This window comes from Jatropha curcas, chromosome 10 (genome assembly GCF_041381405.1).
Source record: "Jatropha curcas cultivar XTBG-Jc1 chromosome 10, XTBG_Jcur_1.0, whole genome shotgun sequence".
Classification (NCBI taxonomy): Eukaryota; Viridiplantae; Streptophyta; class Magnoliopsida; order Malpighiales; family Euphorbiaceae; genus Jatropha; species Jatropha curcas.
The window spans coordinates 174,060-195,875 of NC_143160.1; the positions used below are offsets into that span (position 1 = coordinate 174,060).

General features: G+C 36.2%; 4 protein-coding genes and 1 long non-coding RNA gene across 14 annotated transcripts in view; 4 read left to right on the plus strand and 1 right to left on the minus strand.

Moving 5' to 3' along the window:
- The first annotated feature begins 39 nt into the window (after positions 1-39).
- On the plus strand, positions 40-6,827 carry ECT5 (evolutionarily conserved C-terminal region 5). Of its 7 annotated transcripts, none has more exons than XM_089726653.1 (8): positions 40-263; positions 1,903-2,080; positions 2,187-2,361; positions 3,006-3,073; positions 3,152-3,670; positions 4,466-5,005; positions 5,491-5,703; positions 6,119-6,827. In XM_089726653.1, exons 2-8 carry the CDS (start codon positions 2,033-2,035, stop codon positions 6,482-6,484), a joined length of 1,929 nt encoding a protein of 642 aa, XP_089582779.1. In that variant the 5' UTR covers positions 40-263; positions 1,903-2,032; the 3' UTR covers positions 6,485-6,827. The 7 variants fall into 7 exon arrangements, with proteins under 7 accessions (XP_089582779.1, XP_089582782.1, XP_089582780.1 ...); XM_089726656.1 differs by having other exon boundaries at positions 2,235-2,361; XM_089726654.1 differs by having other exon boundaries at positions 2,017-2,080.
- Positions 6,828-7,132: 305 nt separating this feature from the next.
- On the plus strand, positions 7,133-11,703 carry LOC149492868 (uncharacterized). 2 transcript variants are annotated; one of them, XM_089726659.1, is made up of 6 exons: positions 7,133-7,505; positions 7,901-8,081; positions 8,236-8,496; positions 10,339-10,420; positions 10,607-10,803; positions 11,094-11,703. In XM_089726659.1, the coding sequence occupies exons 1-6, from the start codon at positions 7,165-7,167 to the stop codon at positions 11,340-11,342; spliced, it is 1,311 nt and encodes a 436-aa protein (XP_089582785.1). In that variant the 5' UTR covers positions 7,133-7,164; the 3' UTR covers positions 11,343-11,703. The 2 variants fall into 2 exon arrangements, with proteins under 2 accessions (XP_089582785.1, XP_089582786.1); XM_089726660.1 differs by having other exon boundaries at positions 7,137-7,505; positions 7,937-8,081.
- A 334-nt stretch (positions 11,704-12,037) lies between these two features.
- On the plus strand, positions 12,038-19,102 carry SRF5 (STRUBBELIG-receptor family 5). Of its 3 annotated transcripts, none has more exons than XM_089726972.1 (16): positions 12,040-12,823; positions 13,252-13,384; positions 13,469-13,540; positions 13,641-13,706; positions 13,880-13,951; positions 14,030-14,101; positions 15,104-15,175; positions 15,251-15,316; positions 15,570-15,635; positions 15,720-16,024; positions 16,424-16,698; positions 16,836-17,107; positions 17,671-17,791; positions 18,099-18,235; positions 18,369-18,525; positions 18,672-19,102. In XM_089726972.1, the coding sequence occupies exons 1-16, from the start codon at positions 12,721-12,723 to the stop codon at positions 18,798-18,800; spliced, it is 2,118 nt and encodes a 705-aa protein (XP_089583098.1). In that variant the 5' UTR covers positions 12,040-12,720; the 3' UTR covers positions 18,801-19,102. The 3 variants fall into 3 exon arrangements, with proteins under 3 accessions (XP_089583097.1, XP_089583098.1, XP_089583099.1); XM_089726973.1 differs by having other exon boundaries at positions 12,682-12,823; positions 13,636-13,706; XM_089726971.1 differs by lacking the exons at positions 13,252-13,384; positions 13,469-13,540 and having other exon boundaries at positions 12,038-12,823; positions 13,636-13,706.
- Positions 19,103-20,402: 1,300 nt separating this feature from the next.
- Positions 20,403-21,231, plus strand: LOC149492870 (uncharacterized). Its single transcript, XR_016322983.1, has 2 exons — positions 20,403-20,758; positions 20,848-21,231. It is a non-coding gene; the product is annotated as an uncharacterized LOC149492870 (long non-coding RNA).
- A 283-nt stretch (positions 21,232-21,514) lies between these two features.
- The window catches only part of LOC149492871 (beta-amyrin synthase-like), a 4,027-nt gene continuing 3,725 nt past the window's right edge, over positions 21,515-21,816 (minus strand). The window contains exon 5 of the mRNA XM_089726808.1: positions 21,515-21,561. Within this exon, the coding sequence (XP_089582934.1) occupies positions 21,515-21,561 (47 nt within the window). The remainder of the gene's footprint in view (positions 21,562-21,816) is intronic.

Sequence of the window (21,816 nt, forward strand, 5' to 3'; positions counted from 1 at the left end):
TGATTTTACCATTAGCATTACTCCTCCTTTTGACTGTATCTTACATTAAAATTAAAAATTAAACTGAAACCAAGAAACTTCTTCTTCTTCTTCTTGGCTCTCTTGCAAAATAATACATATTTCCCCCCCTTATCCATCCATGTGTTAAGACAGATAGATACTATACTTGTGTGTCTCTTGCTTAGATTCTGGTGGCAGTTTTGAAGAGATCTTCCTCTGATTCATGGCCGCAACCCAGTCACAGACTCCAGATCGTTCCACTGGTACCTCCACTATCCTACCTACCCATATTTGCATAAACGCATACATACATGTAATCTTGATCTCTCCATTGACATACTCTAAGCTCTTTCTCTCTCTTTTTTTTGCCTTCTGATCTTTTATGCCTCCCCTATCTTTCTTGCAAAAGTCACTTTTGAGGATATCTTCCTTTTAATTCTTGTTCATTAGACGGTTTCCTTTGGATGGCTAGCAATCTTATTTTTCATGTCGTGCTCTTGGAGATCCCTGGTTTTCATGTCTTAGACGCTGCAACTTGTTATCTTGTTATTTGATAGAATTTGAAAATTCTGTCATTAGACTTTGATCTGTGCTGCAGCGAGGCAGATGGGTGTTTTATGCTGAGATCTGAGATGCGCGTGTTTTGGAGCGATAAGAATTACCTAAAATTCTTGGTTTTCTATGTCTTGCATTCGGATACTTTTTGCAAAATGATTATGAAGTTTTAGTCAAATAGTAGTCTCTTTTCGTTAAATCGAAGTTTGTCTTTATGCATGTCAATTCTAGTTAATACAGAAGAGGGCAATTGGCATGGAGCAACCGCCTGTTGCCCATCCCAGTGCGATCTCCATTTCCTATTGTTTGTGAATATTGTTTTGCAGATTTAGTATTATCATATACTGAATCCACCAATGAGAGGTGATATAAGAGAATATTGACGTAGGTTTCCTTCGGATAAGTGCTATACTCTGATCATATGAAAAGTAAAACTCCCATGAAGTAAGCATATGTAAAATGAGAGATTAACATTGTCTCAGAGAAGAACTACTTTAGAGGATATAAAATTCAAATGTGTTGTTGTGAGATGTTATAATACTGCCGTCATGGAGTGAACTAATATTATTTAAAAGACAAAAAAAGTACTTGCATTTGATGGAGTTTTCCTGCAGTTGGAGTGGGATGGTGCTATAAGAACAAGTGAATGGTGAAAATAATTTTGGCAGCAAAAAGCAGTGGCCTAACTGTGGAGAATTAAGATGCAACCAGATTTTCTGCTAACTATATGTATGTGGGGATAATTGATTATTGTCCAAACGTTCATTCAGTTAACATTGCAGGTCGTTTTGTTCACTTCTTCCCAAATTAGGTTAGGATTCTATCCAATGGAATTGTGACCATGAAAATGCTTTTGCCAATGAATCAAAGCAAATTCATGCGAGCATTGAATCTTGTTATGCTGTCAGGCCAAGTTCTCGTTTTGTTGATTGACAGAGGACAAAAGATCCATAAATTTGACTCATTATCATCATCTTTTTGATATAAAAAGAAAAAGGAGAATCATAGACTGAAGGTGGAGGAAATAAGATTACTTAATTGGTGATGTGGAACCATATAATAGATTTAAACATCTACCATTTTCTATTGGCTAATTGATCTATGCATACTTATGGTCACTGACTGGAGTAATGAGACAGTGGTTTCTAGAATTCAGTAAAATATTTTATGTGCTTGACATTTCTAAGTGATATCTAGTGAGCTGGACCGCAAGTTGGGATCTTTAATGGGTTACATCTTCTTTTGTGTGTAGATTTTGGTCGCTAATTATGTCTTTCCTTTTGTATAATGTATGCAAGATATTAACTTTGAAATATTCACAATCGTCTATTTATCATGTGTGCATAGGTGTGCACGTGTGGATTTGTGCGCACGTATACATAGCGTCAAGTTTTGCTGTCCACACTTTTAGCTTGGTTGGTCAATAATTTGTAGTGCCTGTGTTTCTAAAAATCTACTTAGTCTGAGCATACTGATCATGGATGCAGAAGAGGAACCTGTTGAGCCAGATAACATGAAGGAGCGGGTAGTCACTATACTCTTCAATCTCAATTATTTATTGCTTTCTTCTGCGCGGATCATTTTAAAGATCATATTTCTGGTGACAACCTTATTTGTTAACTTCTTGACAGCCTCTTTCCACCAAAAATGAGATGTCTGTTTCCCCCAATTCCTCTCAGGATGCTGCCGTGATAGGTCATCGAAGGGACACTGCTGGTCACTTGGGGCCTTTTGGTCCATCTGGAGATCGTTCTGTCTATCCTCCTAATGTTTATGCTCCTCAGGTGCAGGCCTTCTACTATAGAGGTTTGTTTTACATTTGTTTGGCCCATTTTGAAAGTCTTGAATTTGGGAAGCCATTGATAGTATACATTGACGTACCACTGGGGTGTTTCTGTGAATGTTGATGTATCTCAATTGCATGGAGCTTAGGAATGGCAATTTGGCCTGCCATGGAGATTACATAAGCCAAAAGGGGGCAATTTTTATCAAAAGACACAGGGGCAGGTTTTGAATTCTTGAAGCATGTTCAGGTCAAGTTAGTAATGGGAAACCTTATCCCTTTATATTACAACATTTTTGTATAAATGTTTTAGTTTATGGATTTTCTTTTAGTTTGTATATTGTATGAATTTAATATAAAGGTGAAGAATGTAGACATACATGTAGAGGTGGAAATCAGACCACAAAAGAGAGAGAGAGAGAGAGAGAGAGAGAGAGAGAGAGAGATCGAGAGAGAGAGAGAGAGATTTAAACGGAAAACAGATATGAGTGAGAACACCCTGCCCTGAATCCGAAGCAGTGTGGTAATGATGTTCTATGTCTTGTAGGTAAAGGGTTGAAAAATCCTGGCCAACCTGATTCTGGTCCATCCCTAATTGAGCTATGGTATTTTTGTATTTGGGTTAATATTTACATTAAGACCTTTTTCTCATTGTTGTATGGACCAGGTTACGACAGTGAATGGGATGAATATCCTCCATATGTCAATGCTGAAGGATTGGAAATTGGATCACCTGTCAGTGGCTTTTTCCCTTTACATGTTCTTGCATAGATTGCCCTTGCTATATTTTTTACTAACTTTGATCTTAATTAGGGTGTCTACAATGACAATGCTTCCATTGTTTTCCATGCTGGATTTGGCTATGGTCCACAAATGCCATACGGGCCATATTCTCCAGTGACAACACCTTTGCCTTCTGTAGGTGGGGATGCTCAATTATACTCACCCCAGCAATTTCCCTTTTCTGGCCCACCTTACTACCAGCAGTTAGGCCCCCCCAGTACACCTTATATTACTTCACCAACACCAGTTTCACAACCGGAGCTCAATACCTTTGCAAGTATTGACCAGCAGGGTGATAACATGCTTTTTGGACCAAGGCCGAGTTATTCTCCTCATCCAGGATCCTTTGGCAGAGGCAGTTTTCCTTCGAATCTTGGTACTCCTGGTTTTCATGATTTGCATCAGGGGTTTGATGGATTGAGATCTGGAGGACTTTGGTCAGAATGGGCAAAGCCCTCTGATAGACATAGGCCTTTGACTCCCTTATCTCCTGCAGTTTCTCCACAGCCAATTGGCACATTTGGGTCATATGGGCCGAATGTTGGAATGGTTTGTTCTCTTGCCACTATATTTTTGCTTATGCATGATCTTTGGAGATCTCTGCTCTATTTGTAATGGAAACAGAAACTGTGCAGGCTTTTTAGACAATCAATTTTGTCTAAAAAAATTATACTTATTTTATTACCGTCTCCATATATAGAAGAGAAAGCACTGGTATTACTGTTTCACTCAATTAGTACCATAAGCATGTAGTGCATGTGGACAATTGAACAGTCTGGGAGGTGTGAGTAGCATAATTGTTTGCCTATATGCTTATGTATTATTTGTTCAAAGGCACCATTATTTTCCCTTTTGATATCGATAATCATGTTTCATTTAAATATGGTTTATCATTGTGTCATCTTGTAGACCTGGTATGAGTATCTCAACTCCTTCGGATGATGTATCATTTGTTGTGTGCTTGTTATCATGAAAGTCGCATGCATGCAATAATTGAGTGTCATTAACAATGATTCAAGGTATGTCTCAGAAATATTGGGATTTGAATGATGAAAATCAATATTTTTATACCTTTATTTATGCTTTAATTGGTAAGATGCCAATAACCATTCATCTTGAATGATAGTCTAGGTTTAGTTTGCCTTTCTCCTATAATTTTAGCATAAATTTCATAGTTATTTGTGATAGCAACTTTGTCTTATCTTCATGTTTGCATGATCATGGGATTGTTCTTATTGGTTGGGAAGTGGCAATATCTAGTGTCAGCCTCTGGAGCATAGCGTGATGAAGTAGGCTTGTTATTTTACAACTGAAGTTGATAAATTTCTTTCTTTTTTTTTGCAGACATCTCAACAGCAGAGACCATTTTATGGTGTTGGATCTGGTTCAAATTTGTACAGTAGAGGCTACGTGAACAGCGATTTCAATCAAGGATCTGGCTTTGGAAGTGCTTCCATTTCTAGTTTAGAATCAAACAGTAAGGGCTGGTTTTCTCTTGACAATAGCAGACGGCGAGGGAGGGCCAGTGTTTCTCTGTGTGGCTGTAATGGTAGTCTTGATATCCTTAGTGAACAAAACCGAGGACCAAGGGCATCAAAGCCCAAGAGTCAAAATACAACTGAACATACATCTTCTGTTGATAATAATAAATACAGTAAATCCACTGCCAAGATACACGATGAATTTTACAACCAACCAGATTTTGTCACTGAATACAAAGACGCTAAGTTCTTTATCATCAAATCATATAGTGAAGATAATGTTCACAAGAGCATCAAATATGGTGTCTGGGCCAGCACACCGAATGGGAACAGAAAATTAGATACTGCATACCGTGAAGCTAAGGAAAAGCAAGAACCATGCCCGGTGTTTCTGTTCTTTTCGGTAAATATCTGATTTTCAATTTCTTGTAGAATAGTTAGTTAAGTTGGAAGGTGGTTTGAATCAGAGACTGTTGCGACCCTAAATCATGGTGATGCTGATCAATGAATGCACTCAATTATAACTGTCCTTTTATTTCACTGAAGGTCAAGAGTCATTATTCATGGAAAAGGAAAATAACGAACCCTCTACTGACTTCCTAAGATGCAAATATGCAATTAAAGGTCTAAAAGTACGAAAAGCCATTATTAATTTGTTATATTGGATATATCTATTTGGAAAATGCTTATTCCCTTGTTTTCTGGTATCTAATAGGTGCTTTAGTTTTCTAGTTGTGTGAAGTTTAGTATTGAGCCTGCCTGACTCTTGAAGGAAACTGCAGTTCCCACTGTGTTTTTGTTATTGCTTCTGGACTTCTGATTCTTGTTACTGGCATATCATCCCTCACAATCTTTTTGCAAATGTTGCTCATTATTTTTTGTATACAGGTAAATGCTAGTGCTCAGTTCTGTGGAGTGGCTGAAATGGTTGGACCTGTTGATTTTGACAAGAGTGTGGATTATTGGCAGCAAGATAAGTGGAGTGGGCAGTTCCCTGTTAAGTGGCATATCATTAAAGATGTTCCAAACAGTCAGTTTCGTCATATTGTACTGGAAAATAATGACAACAAGCCTGTGACTAACAGTCGAGACACACAAGAGGTAGGAATCCCTATGCAACTTAATGGCGGCAATCGCTTACTGTCTTTGTGGGGAAGGGCTGACCTAGTCTCAAAATTGGTGCAATCTTTTTTTCCGGGTTTATTGGCAAGCTGGAGCCTGGAAATTGCCACTTAAAAGCATACCCTGCACTTCCCTGCGTGTTTCTTCAGCTTATTCAATAATATTTCCACTCCAGTGTAAAAAGCCCCCGTCCAACAGTTCTTACCATTTTTCGGTTTTCACAAAACCCATAGTATGTTTATAAACGGTTTCTTGCAATGGATATGTTAAATGCTCAGATCTTATTCTTGCACAACAGATTGTCTTTGGGTTGGTTGTTTGTGAGAGCAAATAAAATTGTTTCATTGTTGTAGTAGTTCTAACCTGGTGCTTTTGTGGCCCAAAAATGTTGCAGGTGAAATTGGAACAGGGTGTTGAGATGTTGAACATTTTTAAGAACTATGAAAGTAATATGTCAATCCTGGATGATTTTGATTTTTATGAAGACAGACAGAAAGCCATGCAAGAGCGGAAGGCCAGACAGCTGCAAGCAGGCCTGATGGCTGGTGGTGTAGTTGGAGAAAATGAGCAGAAAAATGCAGTTACATTACCCAGCAATTTTATCAGGCAGATGTCCAAAAGTTTTGCTCAAGTTGTCCGCTTAGAGGAGTCTAATAAAGAAGTCCCTGTTGTTGATAAAGCAAGCTCCGTCTCAGATAGTTCTACCAGAGTAAAGGTGGAAGATGCTATCACAGGTGTCTCCCCTGCAAAGACCAGTTAGGAAGACATTTAATAGTGTGAGGCTTTAGATTCCTTGAGTGGATGCGACAAAGACCTCGATTCTAGTGTCTACGGTAGATGATGTCTGAGAATTGATTGGGGATGTATATGGATGGGAAAGTGTTAGGAGTTGTATAGGCTTCATGTATGATATTGTGCCTTTGGAGTGTTGCATTTTACAATGTAGTAATAAGTTCGATTGATTGTTGTCTTTGCTTTTTGAGTGAGGAGAGAAGTGACACTGGGACTGTCTGACATCTTGCGTTTGTTAAAGTAGCTCAACTATTCTGTTTCGAGCAGTTTAAATGTTTAATAAAAGAAGCCAGCAGAAGACGTTGAATCCATGTGTGGATTGAAAGGGATTGAGGTCATCTCTTTTTATTTAACCGTTATTGGTGTGGTTGCAAATGCAAATTGAGCTTTAGCTTTATTTATTTATTTAGTACTGGAAATGGAATGGGCAGTTAGACACCATTCCATCCTTGAAAATGACAAGCTAGCTGCACTTATCCAAGAAGAAGAGAAGAGATAAACGAATAGGGCCATCCAATCCAAGTCGGAAAGTCCAAAAATCATCTATTTTATGCAAATTATTAAAAGAAAAGAAACAACTCACAAAGACCATATTACCCTGCTATTCTTAAATAGAGGCGGACCTATTCATCCACACAATTCAATCGAATGAACGGTTGCTATATTACCAATGTTCTTCCCTTAGCTTTCTTCGATACCATACACTACAACGCAAGTAAGAAAGGAAAAAGAAAAAGCCTTGGAGAGATGGATAAACTGGACGATGGATCTTTAAGATTAAGCCAATTTTGGGTCTCAAATTATGGATGTGCCACTCTCTTTGCTCTTCTCGTCATCCTCATCTTCCACTCTGTTCATCGCTTCTTCTCTTCCAAATCCTCCTCTATACGGAAACGCCAAGTCGTTTCTGCTCCTTCTGCTTCCGGCCCCGTTTCTGCTCCTTCTGCTTCCGGCCCTTCCCTTTCTCCCCCTGGCAACCTCCAATTTCGGTACGCTTCTCCCTCTGTCTAATAATTTTGAAAAATAAAAATAAAACTTATATTCTTGATGCCAGAATGAGATTTTGAGGACGTTGTTGATTGATCTTAATTTTAATCTATTATGTTGCTGTTTTCTAATTGGAACGTTGAAGAAATTTTTGTTGTAAAATTTTCATGATCGGGACTTGCGTTTCTCATTTTCATTTAATTGTATGTATATGTGTTTGTATGTGTGCGAGGCTTTTTATTTGTCTTTAATTTTCATTAAATTTATTAAATGACTGCTATACGGTATTCACAATTCTTCTTTTTCTTTTGAAATTTCATCGTCGGGCTTGTCTCAATTTTAACGCTTTTCCTACTTCTTGACTTTATGCTTATATTCATTAAATTGGAAAACAAAGTGGGCGTCGAGTACTCAGTTCTATTGGCTTCTGCAGAATCTCAGAGCCTGTATCAGAAGCAGATTTGAAGTTTTTAATAGAAAATTTGGATGAGAAGCTCGCTGAGACTGAGAAATGGGAAAATGTTATAGATAAGAACAACAATCTTCTATCATACACCGCAAGATGCTGCAAACCTAAGGTTACTTTCTACCTTTCTGCAATACAAAGTGTTGGGACATATCTTAATTATCTTTAGTATTCTTTACCATCCAAAAGGAAAAAAAAAAAAAAAAAATTAAGATACGAGGTGCTGCTTTTCTTTTCTTTCTTTCATTTTTTTTTTCCGCTTGCAGGATGGTCCCCTAAAATACTTGAGTGTGACAGTATTTGAAAATTGTTCCCCTGAGACTCTTAGGGACTTTTACATGGACAATGATTACAGAAAGCAGTGGGACAAGACCTTGGTCGAACATGAGCAGCTACAGGTGGATAAAGCTAATGGAACTGAAGTTGGCCGCATCATTAAGAAGTTTCCACTCTTGACACCTAGGGAATATGTAATGGCATGGAGGTTATGGGAAGGAAAAGATAAAACATTCTATTGCTTTACTAAGGTAACTGATGCTGTACTCAGCTAGTCAGCTTGGAAGCACAACCGATTGCCTTTAGTTATCAATCTTTACTTGGTCAACATAAATTGATTGCCTTTTTTAGTTATCAATATTTAGAGATAGAGAGAAAATTGCAGAAGCAATCTCTAAAATTGATTGAACTGCTCTAGTATCATATTATTTGGACCCAACCTAACTATTGATTGACAAGAAAGAAAATAAAGGAAAGAGAAGGAAAATAGAAGAGAGAACGGAGAAGATGTGAAAGCGGGAGCAACAACTATATTGCTTGATTAAAAGACATGACAATGTTGTCCTTTCACCATCATTTATATCTATTTGCCAAACTACATATCATTAATACAAAACACCCTGTTAACACCAAATGCAACTATCAACTGGCTATCTAATTCCTAACAAAATACTATAGAAGTGCTTGGTCTAGAACAATTATTCTATAAATAACATCTGGAGATACATATTTTTCTTGTGTTACGTTGGAGTAAGCGTAATATGTTGCTATGGTATTGCATGATTTTACAAAGTTTCATCTTCTAGTCTCTCTAACCTTAATATGCATGTGTAATGAATTAATCTCCAATCTAGAATAAGACATCTAACTGTGAAACAGAAATTTCTAATGGATTCTGCTTATATCTAATATTCTGTTTAGAGAATTATTTGTCGGGCACAATAGTGGAATTAGAGAGGTTTCCAAATTTTCTCTAGGTTTCAATTTCAATAAGAAATTCAAGTAGAAAATTATGTTCTCTAGTCTCAAGAATATTGATTTATTTGCAATAGTATCTACCATTTGCTCTTTGGGAATATCTACCATTTTCTCTAAATAATTTTTTTTTTTTTTCTGAAAATTCATCTTCATTTGCAAACATGAAAATGATAAACACTCAATGCACAAGTAAACAAGATAGGTAAATAGGCTGGGAATAGTTTCCTTTTGTCCCTAATTGAACGAGCTAAATCAAGAAGTTGCATTTTGATATTTTTTGAATGTAGTTATTTTATCTTAATGTGCGTGATTGAAAACACACAAGCACACATGTTACTTCTTTTACACGTTAGAGTTGTTTTTGGTGTATTCTTTCTGGAATTTATTAGCAATTTGACTCCTTTTTGTATGTCCAATGTTTCAAGTGGGGTAAAGTGCAAGAACTTTACCCCTAATATTTCTGGCTCTGCCATTGATCAGGGCATTGCATTTTATTTTTGTTGAATTTTTTTCTCAATGATTGACATTTTGAACATTTCTATTTTGGATGGAGAAAATATTATGGTTTAATTATTCTGCAGTCCATGAGTGAATATATAATGTTCTTATCTTAAATCAGTTCCTCTCTTGTTCTCTTCGAAAAGTTCTTGGTATATTTGGCATAATTTTTAATCAATGAAGAACTGGAAAGACAGGACCTGATCTGTGTCCTGTTCTATCCTGTGGCACTGGATTTGCAATCGCACAACTTCTGCTTTTGTTTGTTTATGAATTAGCCATTCTTTTTCCACTTCAATCTTAGGAACCTGCAGGGATTGATGTGCAGTGATCAGGGTTAGATAATTCAGTAGATGATTATGCATATGCTATGTAATATTGGTTATTATATGTATTAATTTAAAGTATTAAATCTTATAGTGGGAGAAATGACTGATGCTACTTGGAGCGACAACAATTGGTTTGAATGTACTTAATTCGTTCTGCCACTGTGTTTGATGAGTTACTGAATCTTAGGTTCTCTTGAATCTGTTTTAAGCTTGATAGCTTAATTTTTCTTTTCTTTTCTTTTTTTCTAAGCTTGAATCTGTTTGCTTTTTGTTTATGTCTGTGATTAGGAATGTGAACATCCTTTAGCACCACAACAGAGAAAGTATGTACGAGTGAGTTTCTTTAGATCTGGTTGGAGAATAAGGAAAGGCAAGTTCCTAATCAACCCTTAGGCAAGGCTTCTCTTTGCATGGGGAAGGGGTTAACATTGAATTTTGTCTTCGGTTTTCTCAAAATTTGGATTTGTCTATACTGGGAAAGCTCTCTTTGGCCCTAATAAGTTCTGATTATAAGCCTGCTGATTTTCTTTTTGGTTGATGTCAATTATATCGTCAGTGCCTGGTAGAAATGCTTGTGAGATCAAAATGTGTCACCAAGAAGATGCTGGGTTAAATGTGGAGATGGCAAGGCTGGCTTTCGCTAGGGGCATATGGAGTTATGTGTGTAAGATGGATAATGCAATGCGCCAGTACGATGCAATTAGTCATCCTCAGTTAGGTCCAGCTGTTACCGCACTGTGTTTGATGCAGAAGGTGAGACTGTCAATGCTTACATTTTAATTTGTGATGCAGCAACAGCACTGCGCCATTGAAACAGTTGGTAATCTCCGGGTTTTGACTGACACTTTCTGGCTGCTTGTTATATTTAATAGCAATTGTATACATTGTAATTGTGTTACCAAAATCCTTGGTTAATCAAGCAACTGTTCAAGGCACGCATAGGATCCCTAGTTTTAGCATATTCAGAAGATCATCAATGTGCTTTATTTCACAATCTCCTTGTGTGCTTGTGTTTATAACTGATATTTCTCATATATACCTAGGTCCCACCAGAATTAGAACCAATGAACATTGCTGTGGATACTCCAGTAATCCCTGTGGACAATACCAAAGAAAGGAAACTCTCTAGAAGGCCATCAAGGAAAGTCTTGGCGAATGGCTTGCTTCTTCTTGGTGGTGTCATCTGCCTGTCCCGTGGACACTCTAGCCTGGGCGCTAAAGTTGCTATGGGGTACATTTTGACAAAGCTAAGAAAACATGATGCTTCTTCAGGACAAAAGCAGGATAAGTGAAGACTTGCACTTACGGAACGGCATTTACAATGGATGATACTGGTTAACCTAATAGCAGTAGCTGCTTAAAATTATAAATTTTGGGATGGAATCTGACCTATTTGCCCATTTGTGGGGTTTGGGTGTCTCCCTCTCTGTATAGAGAAGGAAACAATTTGTTTCTTGGCTGTAACTAGTTATATGCATCGACTTACAAGTGTATAGATGACTACAGGAAATTGCAACTTCTAATATTTGTTAATTGTTACCCATATGCCTCGAGTGTAATATGAGAGAAGCCATCGATAGGAATCAAATAGCTAAATCTCTTGTTGATTTAACAAAACTTTGTTGCATTGAATTCAGCCAAAGTTTTAGTGCATTAGACATGGTACTTTAAGGATGTATTCGACGACTAGTCTAATTATGCAAATCTGATTTTCTTTTTCTTTTTCTTTTTTTATACAAATTACCGGTATCCGGACTCTATTATCGGAAACCGATAAATCTGGCTCGCTTTTTTCTACAAGTGTGTTTAGTTGGAATCGAATCCGAGAGTTCTTTCCACATGTCTAGCATGTATTTTTCAACTGATGCTTTTTTTCTTTAGCGAATCGTAAATCTTAGTTTTGGTTTTAAATATAAATTTGTACAAGGTTTAGCATGGAGAACTGAAATGTAAAAAAAAAAAAGAACACAAACTCATCCTAAGACGGTGTAATTCAAATGGTATATTGAAATTACATTGGCAATACAAACAAACTTTATGATATACAGTCACCGGATAGGGCTGCAATGTTACGGTCTAAGACTTGGCTCAGCTGGATAATCATAAATGAGTCAAGCTCAAACCAAAACGACTGTTGTAAATTTAATTAGCCCTAGCGAGCTTGTTCTTGAGCTCGGCTCAATCTGGTTCGCTAAAGCTAAATGAAACGGGATCTTATCGATCTGAGCAGCTCACGAGTGGTCTTCTCCTTTAAATACAAGGACGAAGTTAACTGGTGGATAGATGAAAAGGCGGGAGAAATGGGTGTGGCAACTACTAACTAGCAAGTAGTAACAAACGGGTATAGATGTTCCGGAAATCATTGACAGACTCATTTTCTCCTAACCTATCGCGCCTTTTTCCATGTCTGCAGATGGCATTCTCACTTTCCTTTCCAATTTTAGGTCCCTCCAAATATAGCTTCCCTTTCCCTGAAAGTTATCCATCCAACATGAAGAACAAAAGAAACGTTCAATTCCTTGTTCCTTCTGGGAGGGGTTGTCTTGCCTATGCCTCGATTCTCAAACATTTTCGTTACTTCTCCTCCTCTTCTGGTTTTGGTGCTACTGCTTCTGCATTTTCTTGCTTTTACAAAAATAACGCATTTCTTTTTATATTCTTTTTCGGGCTATGTTTTTCTGCCATAAAATGCACTACAGTCTTGTCAGCTCTTTTATTCTCTCTTTTGGGATTCTGGCCTCACTCGCCCATTCGAAGACAAATTCCCAGGATGGTAAACACTCTCAAATTCCTGTTGCAATTTTTTATGAGGGTGGATGCCATGTTGAATAGCATTTATATATTTTGTAGTTTGATTTTTGCATGCGCTTGAGAAATTCGATGCATGTTTAATGGCTATGGGGAATGTAACGTGATTCATATGAAACAACGAAAATGAAATATTTCTACGATTTAAGAAGTTGAATGACGAAATTTCATTCCCTCTAAGCTTGGATTTGAATGAATTAGATTTCCTCTTTGTGAAATAAACGCATCCAGGTCTAGCTTTATCTTTATCCGCATATCCAGTTCTTGGAGAACTGTTTGGAGCTTTGGGCGTCTAATCTATCACCCCCACCTGAAGTTGCATGACTCGTGCCAATCTCAATTGGTATATGCAGATGCAGTTCCAGATTTTGATATTTTATATTTCCATTGCAGTATCTGCCCTTAATGTGATGTTCACCAGCTTAAATTCTCCTTCACAACTGAGCAACTGGAAATCCAGTGGTGGCGACCCTTGTGGTGATTCCTGGGAGGGAATTACATGCTCTGGCTCATCTGTGACTACAATGTACTATGTTTAATTATCTTACTAAAATGCACACGTTTTGTTGGTCTAAATTGGCGTCTTTTTTATTTTAAAAAAAATTTCCAGAAGGTTATCTGGCCTTGGACTTTCTGGATCAATGGGCTACCAGTTGTCGAACTTGAAATCCGTCACCTACTTGTGAGGCCCGCCTTTGAAACTATGTGCACTTTTTGATGTTATATTTTTCTGCTGAAAGAAACATAATCTCAAGGCTTTCTATTTCTTTGTCATAGTACAGTGATATGAGCAAGAACAACCTCAAGAATGATATACCATATCAGCTTCCTCCTAATATGGCTCACCTGTAAGTCTGCAGACTCTTTCTAATTATCAACATTATATTTTGGCACTATAAAATTAAAAATCACCATAATGCTGTATGCTTAAAAATCTTTTTAGCAGTACATCCCTCTTTTAACTGTCTTGATTGACTACTTCAACTGTATCCGATTTAAATCTCATGAGCTGAACATGCAGAGATCTTTCAAATAACGACTTCAGCGGTAGTGTGCCTTATTCAATTTCCCAGATGAATGACCTTGAATACCTGTGAGCAAAGTTAATCATTTTGTTGCCTAACGTTCTTACAGTTGGTTCTTACTCTCAATGTTTTATTGCTGCATGCAGAAATCTTGGCCATAATAAGCTCAATGGACAGGCGAGTGACATGTTTCAAAAACTTAAAAAACTTAAGACATTGTAAGTACTGAAAACATGATAATGAAAATTCCTTGCATGCTTCACTGGTCTCCTTTATCAGAATCCATGTTGTTCCTATTCATGTTGAGTAAAGCTAGCTTCTAAGTGAATCATCATATTTTAGCAACTGATTAATTCTTTCTTCAAATGCTTCTCGAAAAATACTAGTGAACTTGTGTGGCTTTATTGTCTATGTTCATATAAGATCAACATCCTCAAAATATAGATGCAAGTAAACTGTAAAATATGGGCATTATGCTGAAACACTAATTTTAGACAAGCAATGTATACCTGGGAGAAGTTCAAAAGAGAAAAAAAAAATCCATTTTCTTCCATGGCTGGACAGTGACATTGTAGTTTTTCGCAGCTGTATTAATTGTCTTCTTCATTATCTTAACCAAGTGCTCAGAGCATCAAGACATCACATGATAAATGAATATATGTTCAGTGAAGTCATTCTAGATTTTGTAGATGGCTCCGGTGGTCCACTTTCCTGCAAGATTTAATGGGAACCACAAGTTCCTAATAAATTTCCCTCTCTGCAGAGAACATTGTAGTTGCTAGAATACAAGTAATGGTCTAAGCAGCTTCTTTCAAATGCGCTCTTTTAATTTCATATATGGTTGGTCAATCTACATTTGTAAACATTCATGCCAAAAAGGCATATTCAGTAAAAACCCAATTGAATTGTCATTCTGTGACATGTGAGTATATGACTTTTTCTTTTCCGAGAAGAAAGTGGGGAAATTTGTGTTTCATGTGTCATTGACAATTTTCTTGTTGTAAATTCTCATTATTTATCTATAGCAAACTGAAAAGGAATTACTATAAACTGATTTTGAATTTTGTTTCATTGAAATTATTGGTATATGATGAATTGCAATGCAACTGCTAATGATTAAGTGTTCCTCCCCCTTCTCTATTATCTTAATATAAATGTAAGATGTTCTTCCTCTGCGGATGAAGGTTGGATTATTGACTGACTGATGAGATGGCTTACAGGGATTTATCCTACAACTCTCTTTCGGGCAATCTACCACAGAGTTTTGCTTCACTTTCAAGACTCAGCACATTGTAAGCAGTTGCAAAAGGATATTTATATAGGTGTTTTCATTTTCTTATTGGTGACTGTGTTATGTATTCCTACAGGCATTTGCAAAATAATCGATTCTCTGGTTCAATAAATGTTCTTGCAGGCCTTCCCCTTGATGATTTGTAAGTATAATAGTAGTTCATATTCAGTTAAATCCATTTGGTATTGTTTTTCATTGATCCCTTTTTGGAAAAAAAAAAAAAGTATTCCAGAAAGCGGATAAAAGATATTCATGGTGTTTTTGGGTACTGATATGAAATCACTGCACCTTTTTCTTCAGTCCATATGGTGGAAAATTTTTAAAAATGACGTGCTATTAAATCTGTCGATTTAATGTAATCAAAGAAAGTTTAAAATTCAAAGTTATGCTCGTAGGAATGTTGAAAACAACAAGTTCACCGGTTGGGTCCCTGAGCAACTGAAAGGCATTAGAAGCTTACAGTAAGTGCCGTCTAATGCTATCTTTTCTTGTGGATAACTTCTTAGGATGTTGCTTCTCTAACTGTCTTATTTTGTTGTATAAAGCACTGGAGGAAATTCTTGGTCGTCAGGGCCAGCTCCTCCGCCACCACCTGGTGCAAAACCTATTAGAGCACATCATAGGGAGAATGGTGGGAAGGATGGGTTGAGTGGGCTATCTATAGCTCTGATAGTTTTGGCTTCATTAGTGGTAGTTGCACTTTTGATTACTTTACTGTCCACAAGAAAATCTTCTCCATCTTCACATTTTCTTGATGAAGAGAGAGCTAGCCACCATAAAGGGTTTACTCCCCTTGCATCACAAGAATTATCCAATGACTCGTATCCTGCCATGCAGAATGTATATAGAGGTTTGTTTTCCATCATACTTTTTGGGAAGGGAAAAATGTCATTGAAGTTATTGTCATAAGCTTGCAGATCATAATCTTACAGAAAAGTAAGAAGTTCACCCTATCTTTGTGAGGTGTGCATATATTCTGTATACAGTACACTAGCGTATGGCGTCATTGCTTCACGCAGATCTCCTTCAGCTAGTGTTAGATTTTGCTATAATTAGTTGAAAAAAGTTATATAAAAATTTTTGCTAGGTATTTGTTCATCACTTATGTTAAGTTTTCCAACAGCATGTTTATTTCCACCAATTCCAAAGCTACAGTTTGGAGTTTAAATGGGTGTATTCACTTGCTAATTAACACGTTACTAATGCCCATGGTTAATTTGGTTGTGTCACATTCTCTTATTGGCAACAGAAACTGAGCCATTTGATACAACGGGTTCAATCAACATAAAGACATTGCAAAAATCTCCATCCATCGGATATAAGCCTCCGCCTTCTGATTTTACACAATCTCTAAATGACAATGAGTTCGCAAGCCGTCTGAATAGCAGAAGAAGCACCTCCATACGTGCTGTACCTTTTTCTTTGGCAGACTTACAGACAGCTACTGCTAATTTTGCAACAGGTCGTCTTCTTGGGGAAGGATCCCTTGGTCGTGTTTATAGGGCTAAATATCCTGATAAGAAGGTAAATTTTTCCTTGTTATTTTACATTTGAACACCCACTTGTTTTTCTGTATTGTTACTGGGTCAATAAAATCGAGAGAAAATTTGCAACCATTGAAGGTTAGATTCTAACCATTTGACTTGCTCATCATTGGGCAGGTTTTAGCTGTGAAAAAGATTGATTCGTCACTTTTTCAAGGCAGGCACCCAGAAGAATTTTCAGAAATCGTTTCAAGCATTTCAAAAGTTCACCATCCAAACATCGCTGAACTTCTTGGTTATTGTTCAGAACAAGGGCACAACATGTTAATATATGAGTATTTCCGGAATGGCTCACTTCATGACTTCCTGCACTTATCAGATGATTACAGCAAACCACTAACTTGGAATACCAGAATCAGAATTGCTCTGGGCACAGCCCGTGCTGTAGAGTAAGTCAGAATACACCACTTCATTAATAGTCATTTAAGATGGACATATGAAAGACTGTTTTCTTCTAGAATGATAACCTTAGTGTAGGTTTTTACTTTTTAGCACAAAATAACCAGACTGCTACCTTCCTTCTGTCCAATACATACAGTCCATTGTTGGCTTTGGTCAGGGAAAAAAATGTTGTTATTCCAACTTCGATTAGCTTGTGCTTAGCTTATGATATGGATGGATATTTTGAATAATTGATTCATGGATCATGCCTATTTTCTTGAAGGCTAATAGACATCTAGCTTCTGATATGTTTATACAAAAGCTGTCTAATTTTTCAAAACCACTACTTTGGCCCAGGGTTTGATTGGTCTTGACTCTTTGTTGAACACGCATGCTTTTCTGTGTTTATAACGTGAGCCTGGGAATCATTATAAACATGCCAAATTCATCTTGATTTGCATTCTTGCTTTCAGAGAGAGCTGTACCATTCTTATGATTTCCTTCTATTGCCTGTGTCTTTTATTTCCTTTCTTCTAATTCTTTTGCTTCGTTGGAAAATTTTCATATCCAGGTACCTCCACGATGTTTGTTCTCCATCCTTCATTCACAAGAATATTAAGTCATCTAACGTTTTGCTTGACCTTGAGCTCAATCCTCATCTTTCAGACTATGGGTTGGCAAATTTTCATCATGTTAGTATTTCTTAAGATTTAAAAGTTCTCCTTATGTAAGGCATAGTTTCAAATAATATTTGCTATGAGTTCAATGGCATGTAAATATTATATTTGGGATCAAGGTAGGGGTCTGCTGAAGTAATTGCATTTGCACCTTCATATGTCAATATAAAGGCATCTGAAAATTTGCAAAATGAAATAATTGAGGTCATTCTGTTGATGTCTTGGTAGCTTCAATTGGCTTAATAACCAATAAATCTGCAAGTCCTTTCCTCTTTGAGTTTGGCTCGCAAATAAATATTATTTATTTTATTTCTATTTTCAGCGCACAAGCCAAAACCTTGGTGTAGGCTACAATGCTCCAGAGTGCATAAAGCCTTCAGCCTATACAATGAAGAGTGATGTATACAGCTTTGGGGTGGTAATGCTGGAGTTGTTGACAGGACGGAAGCCTTTTGACATGTAAGTTAGTTACATTGGTTCACTGATATTTTTATGTATTCGCAAAGGCCATGATAGTGTCCATGCGTGTATTAATTCTCATATTGTGCTTAGTCCGCATTTAATATTGATTTACTTATTTCTCAATTTGCAGCTCAAAACCAAAATCAGAACAATGCTTAGTCCGTTGGGCTACTCCACAGCTGCATGACATTGATGCATTGGAGAAAATGGTGGATCCTGCCTTACATGGACTATACCCGCCCAAGGCGCTCTCTCGATTTGCTGATATCATTGCTCTCTGTGTACAGGTAAGAAAATTAGGTCAGTGATTTTAGTAGTTGCATTTGCATAGATAAGAAGTGAAAAAATTGCTCTGCTCAAAGGATGATGCCTTTGATTTGTAATGTGTTGCAGAAATCTAATGGTTTTCTCTTAATTTGTACCCTGGTATTAGTTGGAGCCTGAATTCAGGCCGCCTATGACAGAGTTGGTGCAAGCATTAGTACGTTTAATTCAGCACTCAAGTATGAGCATGAAAGAGGATCTTGCAGCTTCTCGTCGGACAGAGGACTTAGACCACTAGCTGTGGTGTTTGGAAATTTTCTATTATTCTTTTTTTGGATTACAATTCTGGGATGTGAGTAGGAATGATTTGCTTGCTTTAGAATTCATTAACATTGTTGTGATTGAAAAATAGAGATGAGAGTCGGATATGGATATTTGCAAACTGAGGTGTCTGAAATAACATCCTTTTTGTGGATGTGGTTCTAATTCCAATTATTTTTGAGTAATAACCTTCGTGATTACTCTTTAAATGAAGGAATTTTATTACTGTCTTAATGAGTTGAGTTGAGAGTAAAAAATGTCAAAAATAATTTTTGTTGACTGAATTCTTTTTATATGATGGTTTGAAAACAAAATAAGACAGAGAGAGCACAACAAAATAAAATGACGTAAATTGTCTGTGGGAGTTTAGAACATATTAAAAGAGTAAGCCTTTGTTCGGCAATCAGCTATTAATATAATATTTAGTGTTTTAACAGAAAAACATCTCATATTCAAGAGGAAATATATCAACTAATAAATGATAATCACAATAAGTACTGTACATTTCAATAACCTAATTGATTAAATAAAAATGAAAATTGTTTATAACACTAAGATGAAAGAATTGTATATGGAAGGTATGAAGCCATGAGCAATCCGACCGAACTGCTTGGTCTCGAGTATTGACTTTCCTTTTTTTTTGTTCTTTTTCTTTTGAACACCAAATTGGTAGTTAGGAAACATTATAAGTAATGAACTTGTTTTATTAATTTATAATATTTCTTTCAAGTTCTATATATACCAGGTCAAAGTCTTAAAATTCATTTTTTTATTTTTATTTAGCAATATATTACTTTTGATAATCTTATAATATTATTATGTCATTTGATTGGATAACAATGGAGAAAATTTTCATGTCTAGTCGTTAAGAGAGAGAGAGAGAGAGAGGTAGTTGATTAATGGAATTCTAATATTAATTAAAGATAGAGAGACTTAATTTAATTTAATAATTTAAAAAGAAGGTAAGATGAAATGTCCTGTTTTTTGTTTGTAAAAAAAAAAAAAAAAAAAAAGACAAGTGAAAGATTATTCTTATTATTATTATTCTCTTGGCTTCTCAACAAGTGGAAGTAGAGACGATTGCTAGTGTTTAAGCCAGAGAATATTTATTAACAAATCAATGGTTCTATCTTTCAGATAACAAAGAGGATCATGTATTATTTTTAAGACAGGGTTCCATCTTTTGGCCTCTATTCCAAAAATTATCGTATATTGATATATTCAGATATCTAACAACTAATATATGGACGGACCACTAGTTAGATAATAATAATAATTACTGATTTAGTTGAAATCCAACCAAAATTTTTCTTTTTTTTTTTTTTTTTTTTTTTTTTTTTTTTGAAAATTAAGTCGAACCAAACATCTTGGGAAATCGGTAGAATGGCAATTACTTTGTTTTTCTTCCTTAAATTTGGTAGGTTGCTATATCAGCTATGCGCCTTTAACAAACTTTATCATGCCAATGAGGCCTCACTATATATATATATATATATATATATATATATAAAATTCACACTAATATTAACATTTAAGAAAAATTACTTCGCATGCATTTCTTTCTTGGGGTTGAAAATTAATTAAATAAACACCTTCATTCTCACCATGAGTTATTGTACTTACTTTTGACTGTAAATGACTTTGATTTATCAGAAGAAAGTATTTTACTTGCTATTCTTAATAGTAAAAATAAAAGTGAACAATAGGTCTTCTTTGGCTATAAAAAGGAGGGTGAGCTTGTTGATCTTGGCGGTACAGAGCTCTCTCCTCTTCTACTACTTCTTTCTTGAAAACCATTTTACGTATATATGTTGTTCATAGCTTGCTTCTGTGAAGGAACTACCAGAGCGAAGAGATTGATTTGATCACTGTTCGAAAGGCTTAATTTCTCATAATATTGATTGTTATATAGGAAGAACCATCTACTAAAAACAGGTACGTTGAAGATAATATAATATGAGTACAGTGTTCCTGCACAATTCATATAATTAATTAATAAGAATCGTAAGTTGTATTTGTGAAAGAAAGAAAGAAGAAGAAAGATAGAGAAGAATGTGGAGGCTAAAGATAGCAGAAGGTGGCAACGAGCCATACTTATACAGCACCAACAACTACGTAGGAAGGCAAATATGGGAGTTCGATCCTGATGCAGGGACTCCTGAGGAGCGTGCTGCGGCGGAACAAGTTCGTCAAAATTTCTACAACAACCGGTATCAGGTCAAGCCCAGCAGTGACCTTCTCTGGCGTATGCAGGTGGGTTCTTTTCTTTTTCTTGTTTTTTTTTTTTAACATACATATATAACACATGCATGTATAAATCATATGTGCGCTTGTTCTTGTTTACAGAATTGATTGAATTGTTTAACCTCGATCTATATATTCATCTATACATCAAAGAACTTGTTTAACCTCGATCTATATATTTATTTATACATCAAAGTAATAAATAATGAATGAGTGGATCCATAAATCGAATCACAACATGTGTATTGACTTAAAAGAAGCCCTCTTCATGGAATCAAATATCATGACTTTTCGGCATCATCCAAAAAATGCCCAGTGCGTATTTCTTTTCATGCGTTAAAATTACATAAATGTCCAATATTGAGTTTCCTGATTGAAAGGCACAGATGTGAGTTTTGTTTTTCTTTTTTTTGTTTTTTTCTGGAAATGAAATAAATAAGAAACCTATTATACATAGACAGATATTGATAAAAATAGTTCTCTTTTGGATGGAGCTGAAAGTGGAGTAGAAAGTTGCAAAAAGAAAGAAAAACGAGAAAGACGACGTGAAATGAGACGACTTGGGTTGGGTGGGGAAGCAAGTCGTCAAATCCGCAATGATTTTCCCTTCCGTTTTCCACTACTCTCTCTACTCAGTCATTTCCATTTCCAATTCCAACAAACCTTGCGTTTGCGTGCTTCACGGCCTCCCTCTTTTTATTCTACTATAGACTTTTTTTTTTTATTATTTCAGAAATTTAAGCTATATA

What these genes read in the sequence shown, in the direction of transcription:
- LOC149492868 (XM_089726659.1), top strand. Translation starts at nt 7,165, where the DNA reads ATGAACGGTTGCTATATTACCAATGTTCTTCCCTTAGCTTTCTTCGAT. An exon ending in CCTGGCAACCTCCAATTTCG is followed by an intron (nt 7,506 to 7,900) that starts GTACGCTTCTCC and finishes TGGAAAACAAAG; the next exon opens with TGGGCGTCGAGTACTCAGTT. An exon ending in TGGTTGGAGAATAAGGAAAG is followed by an intron (nt 10,421 to 10,606) that starts GCAAGTTCCTAA and finishes TTATATCGTCAG; the next exon opens with TGCCTGGTAGAAATGCTTGT.
- SRF5 (XM_089726971.1), top strand. Translation starts at nt 12,398, where the DNA reads ATGTTCCGGAAATCATTGACAGACTCATTTTCTCCTAACCTATCGCGC. An exon ending in CCTCCTAATATGGCTCACCT is followed by an intron (nt 13,707 to 13,879) that starts GTAAGTCTGCAG and finishes CTGAACATGCAG; the next exon opens with AGATCTTTCAAATAACGACT. An exon ending in AAAGGCATTAGAAGCTTACA is followed by an intron (nt 15,636 to 15,719) that starts GTAAGTGCCGTC and finishes TGTTGTATAAAG; the next exon opens with CACTGGAGGAAATTCTTGGT.
- ECT5 (XM_089726652.1), top strand. Translation starts at nt 224, where the DNA reads ATGGCCGCAACCCAGTCACAGACTCCAGATCGTTCCACTG. An exon ending in GACTCCAGATCGTTCCACTG is followed by an intron (nt 264 to 2,042) that starts GTACCTCCACTA and finishes TCATGGATGCAG; the next exon opens with AAGAGGAACCTGTTGAGCCA. An exon ending in CGGTGTTTCTGTTCTTTTCG is followed by an intron (nt 5,006 to 5,490) that starts GTAAATATCTGA and finishes TTTTGTATACAG; the next exon opens with GTAAATGCTAGTGCTCAGTT.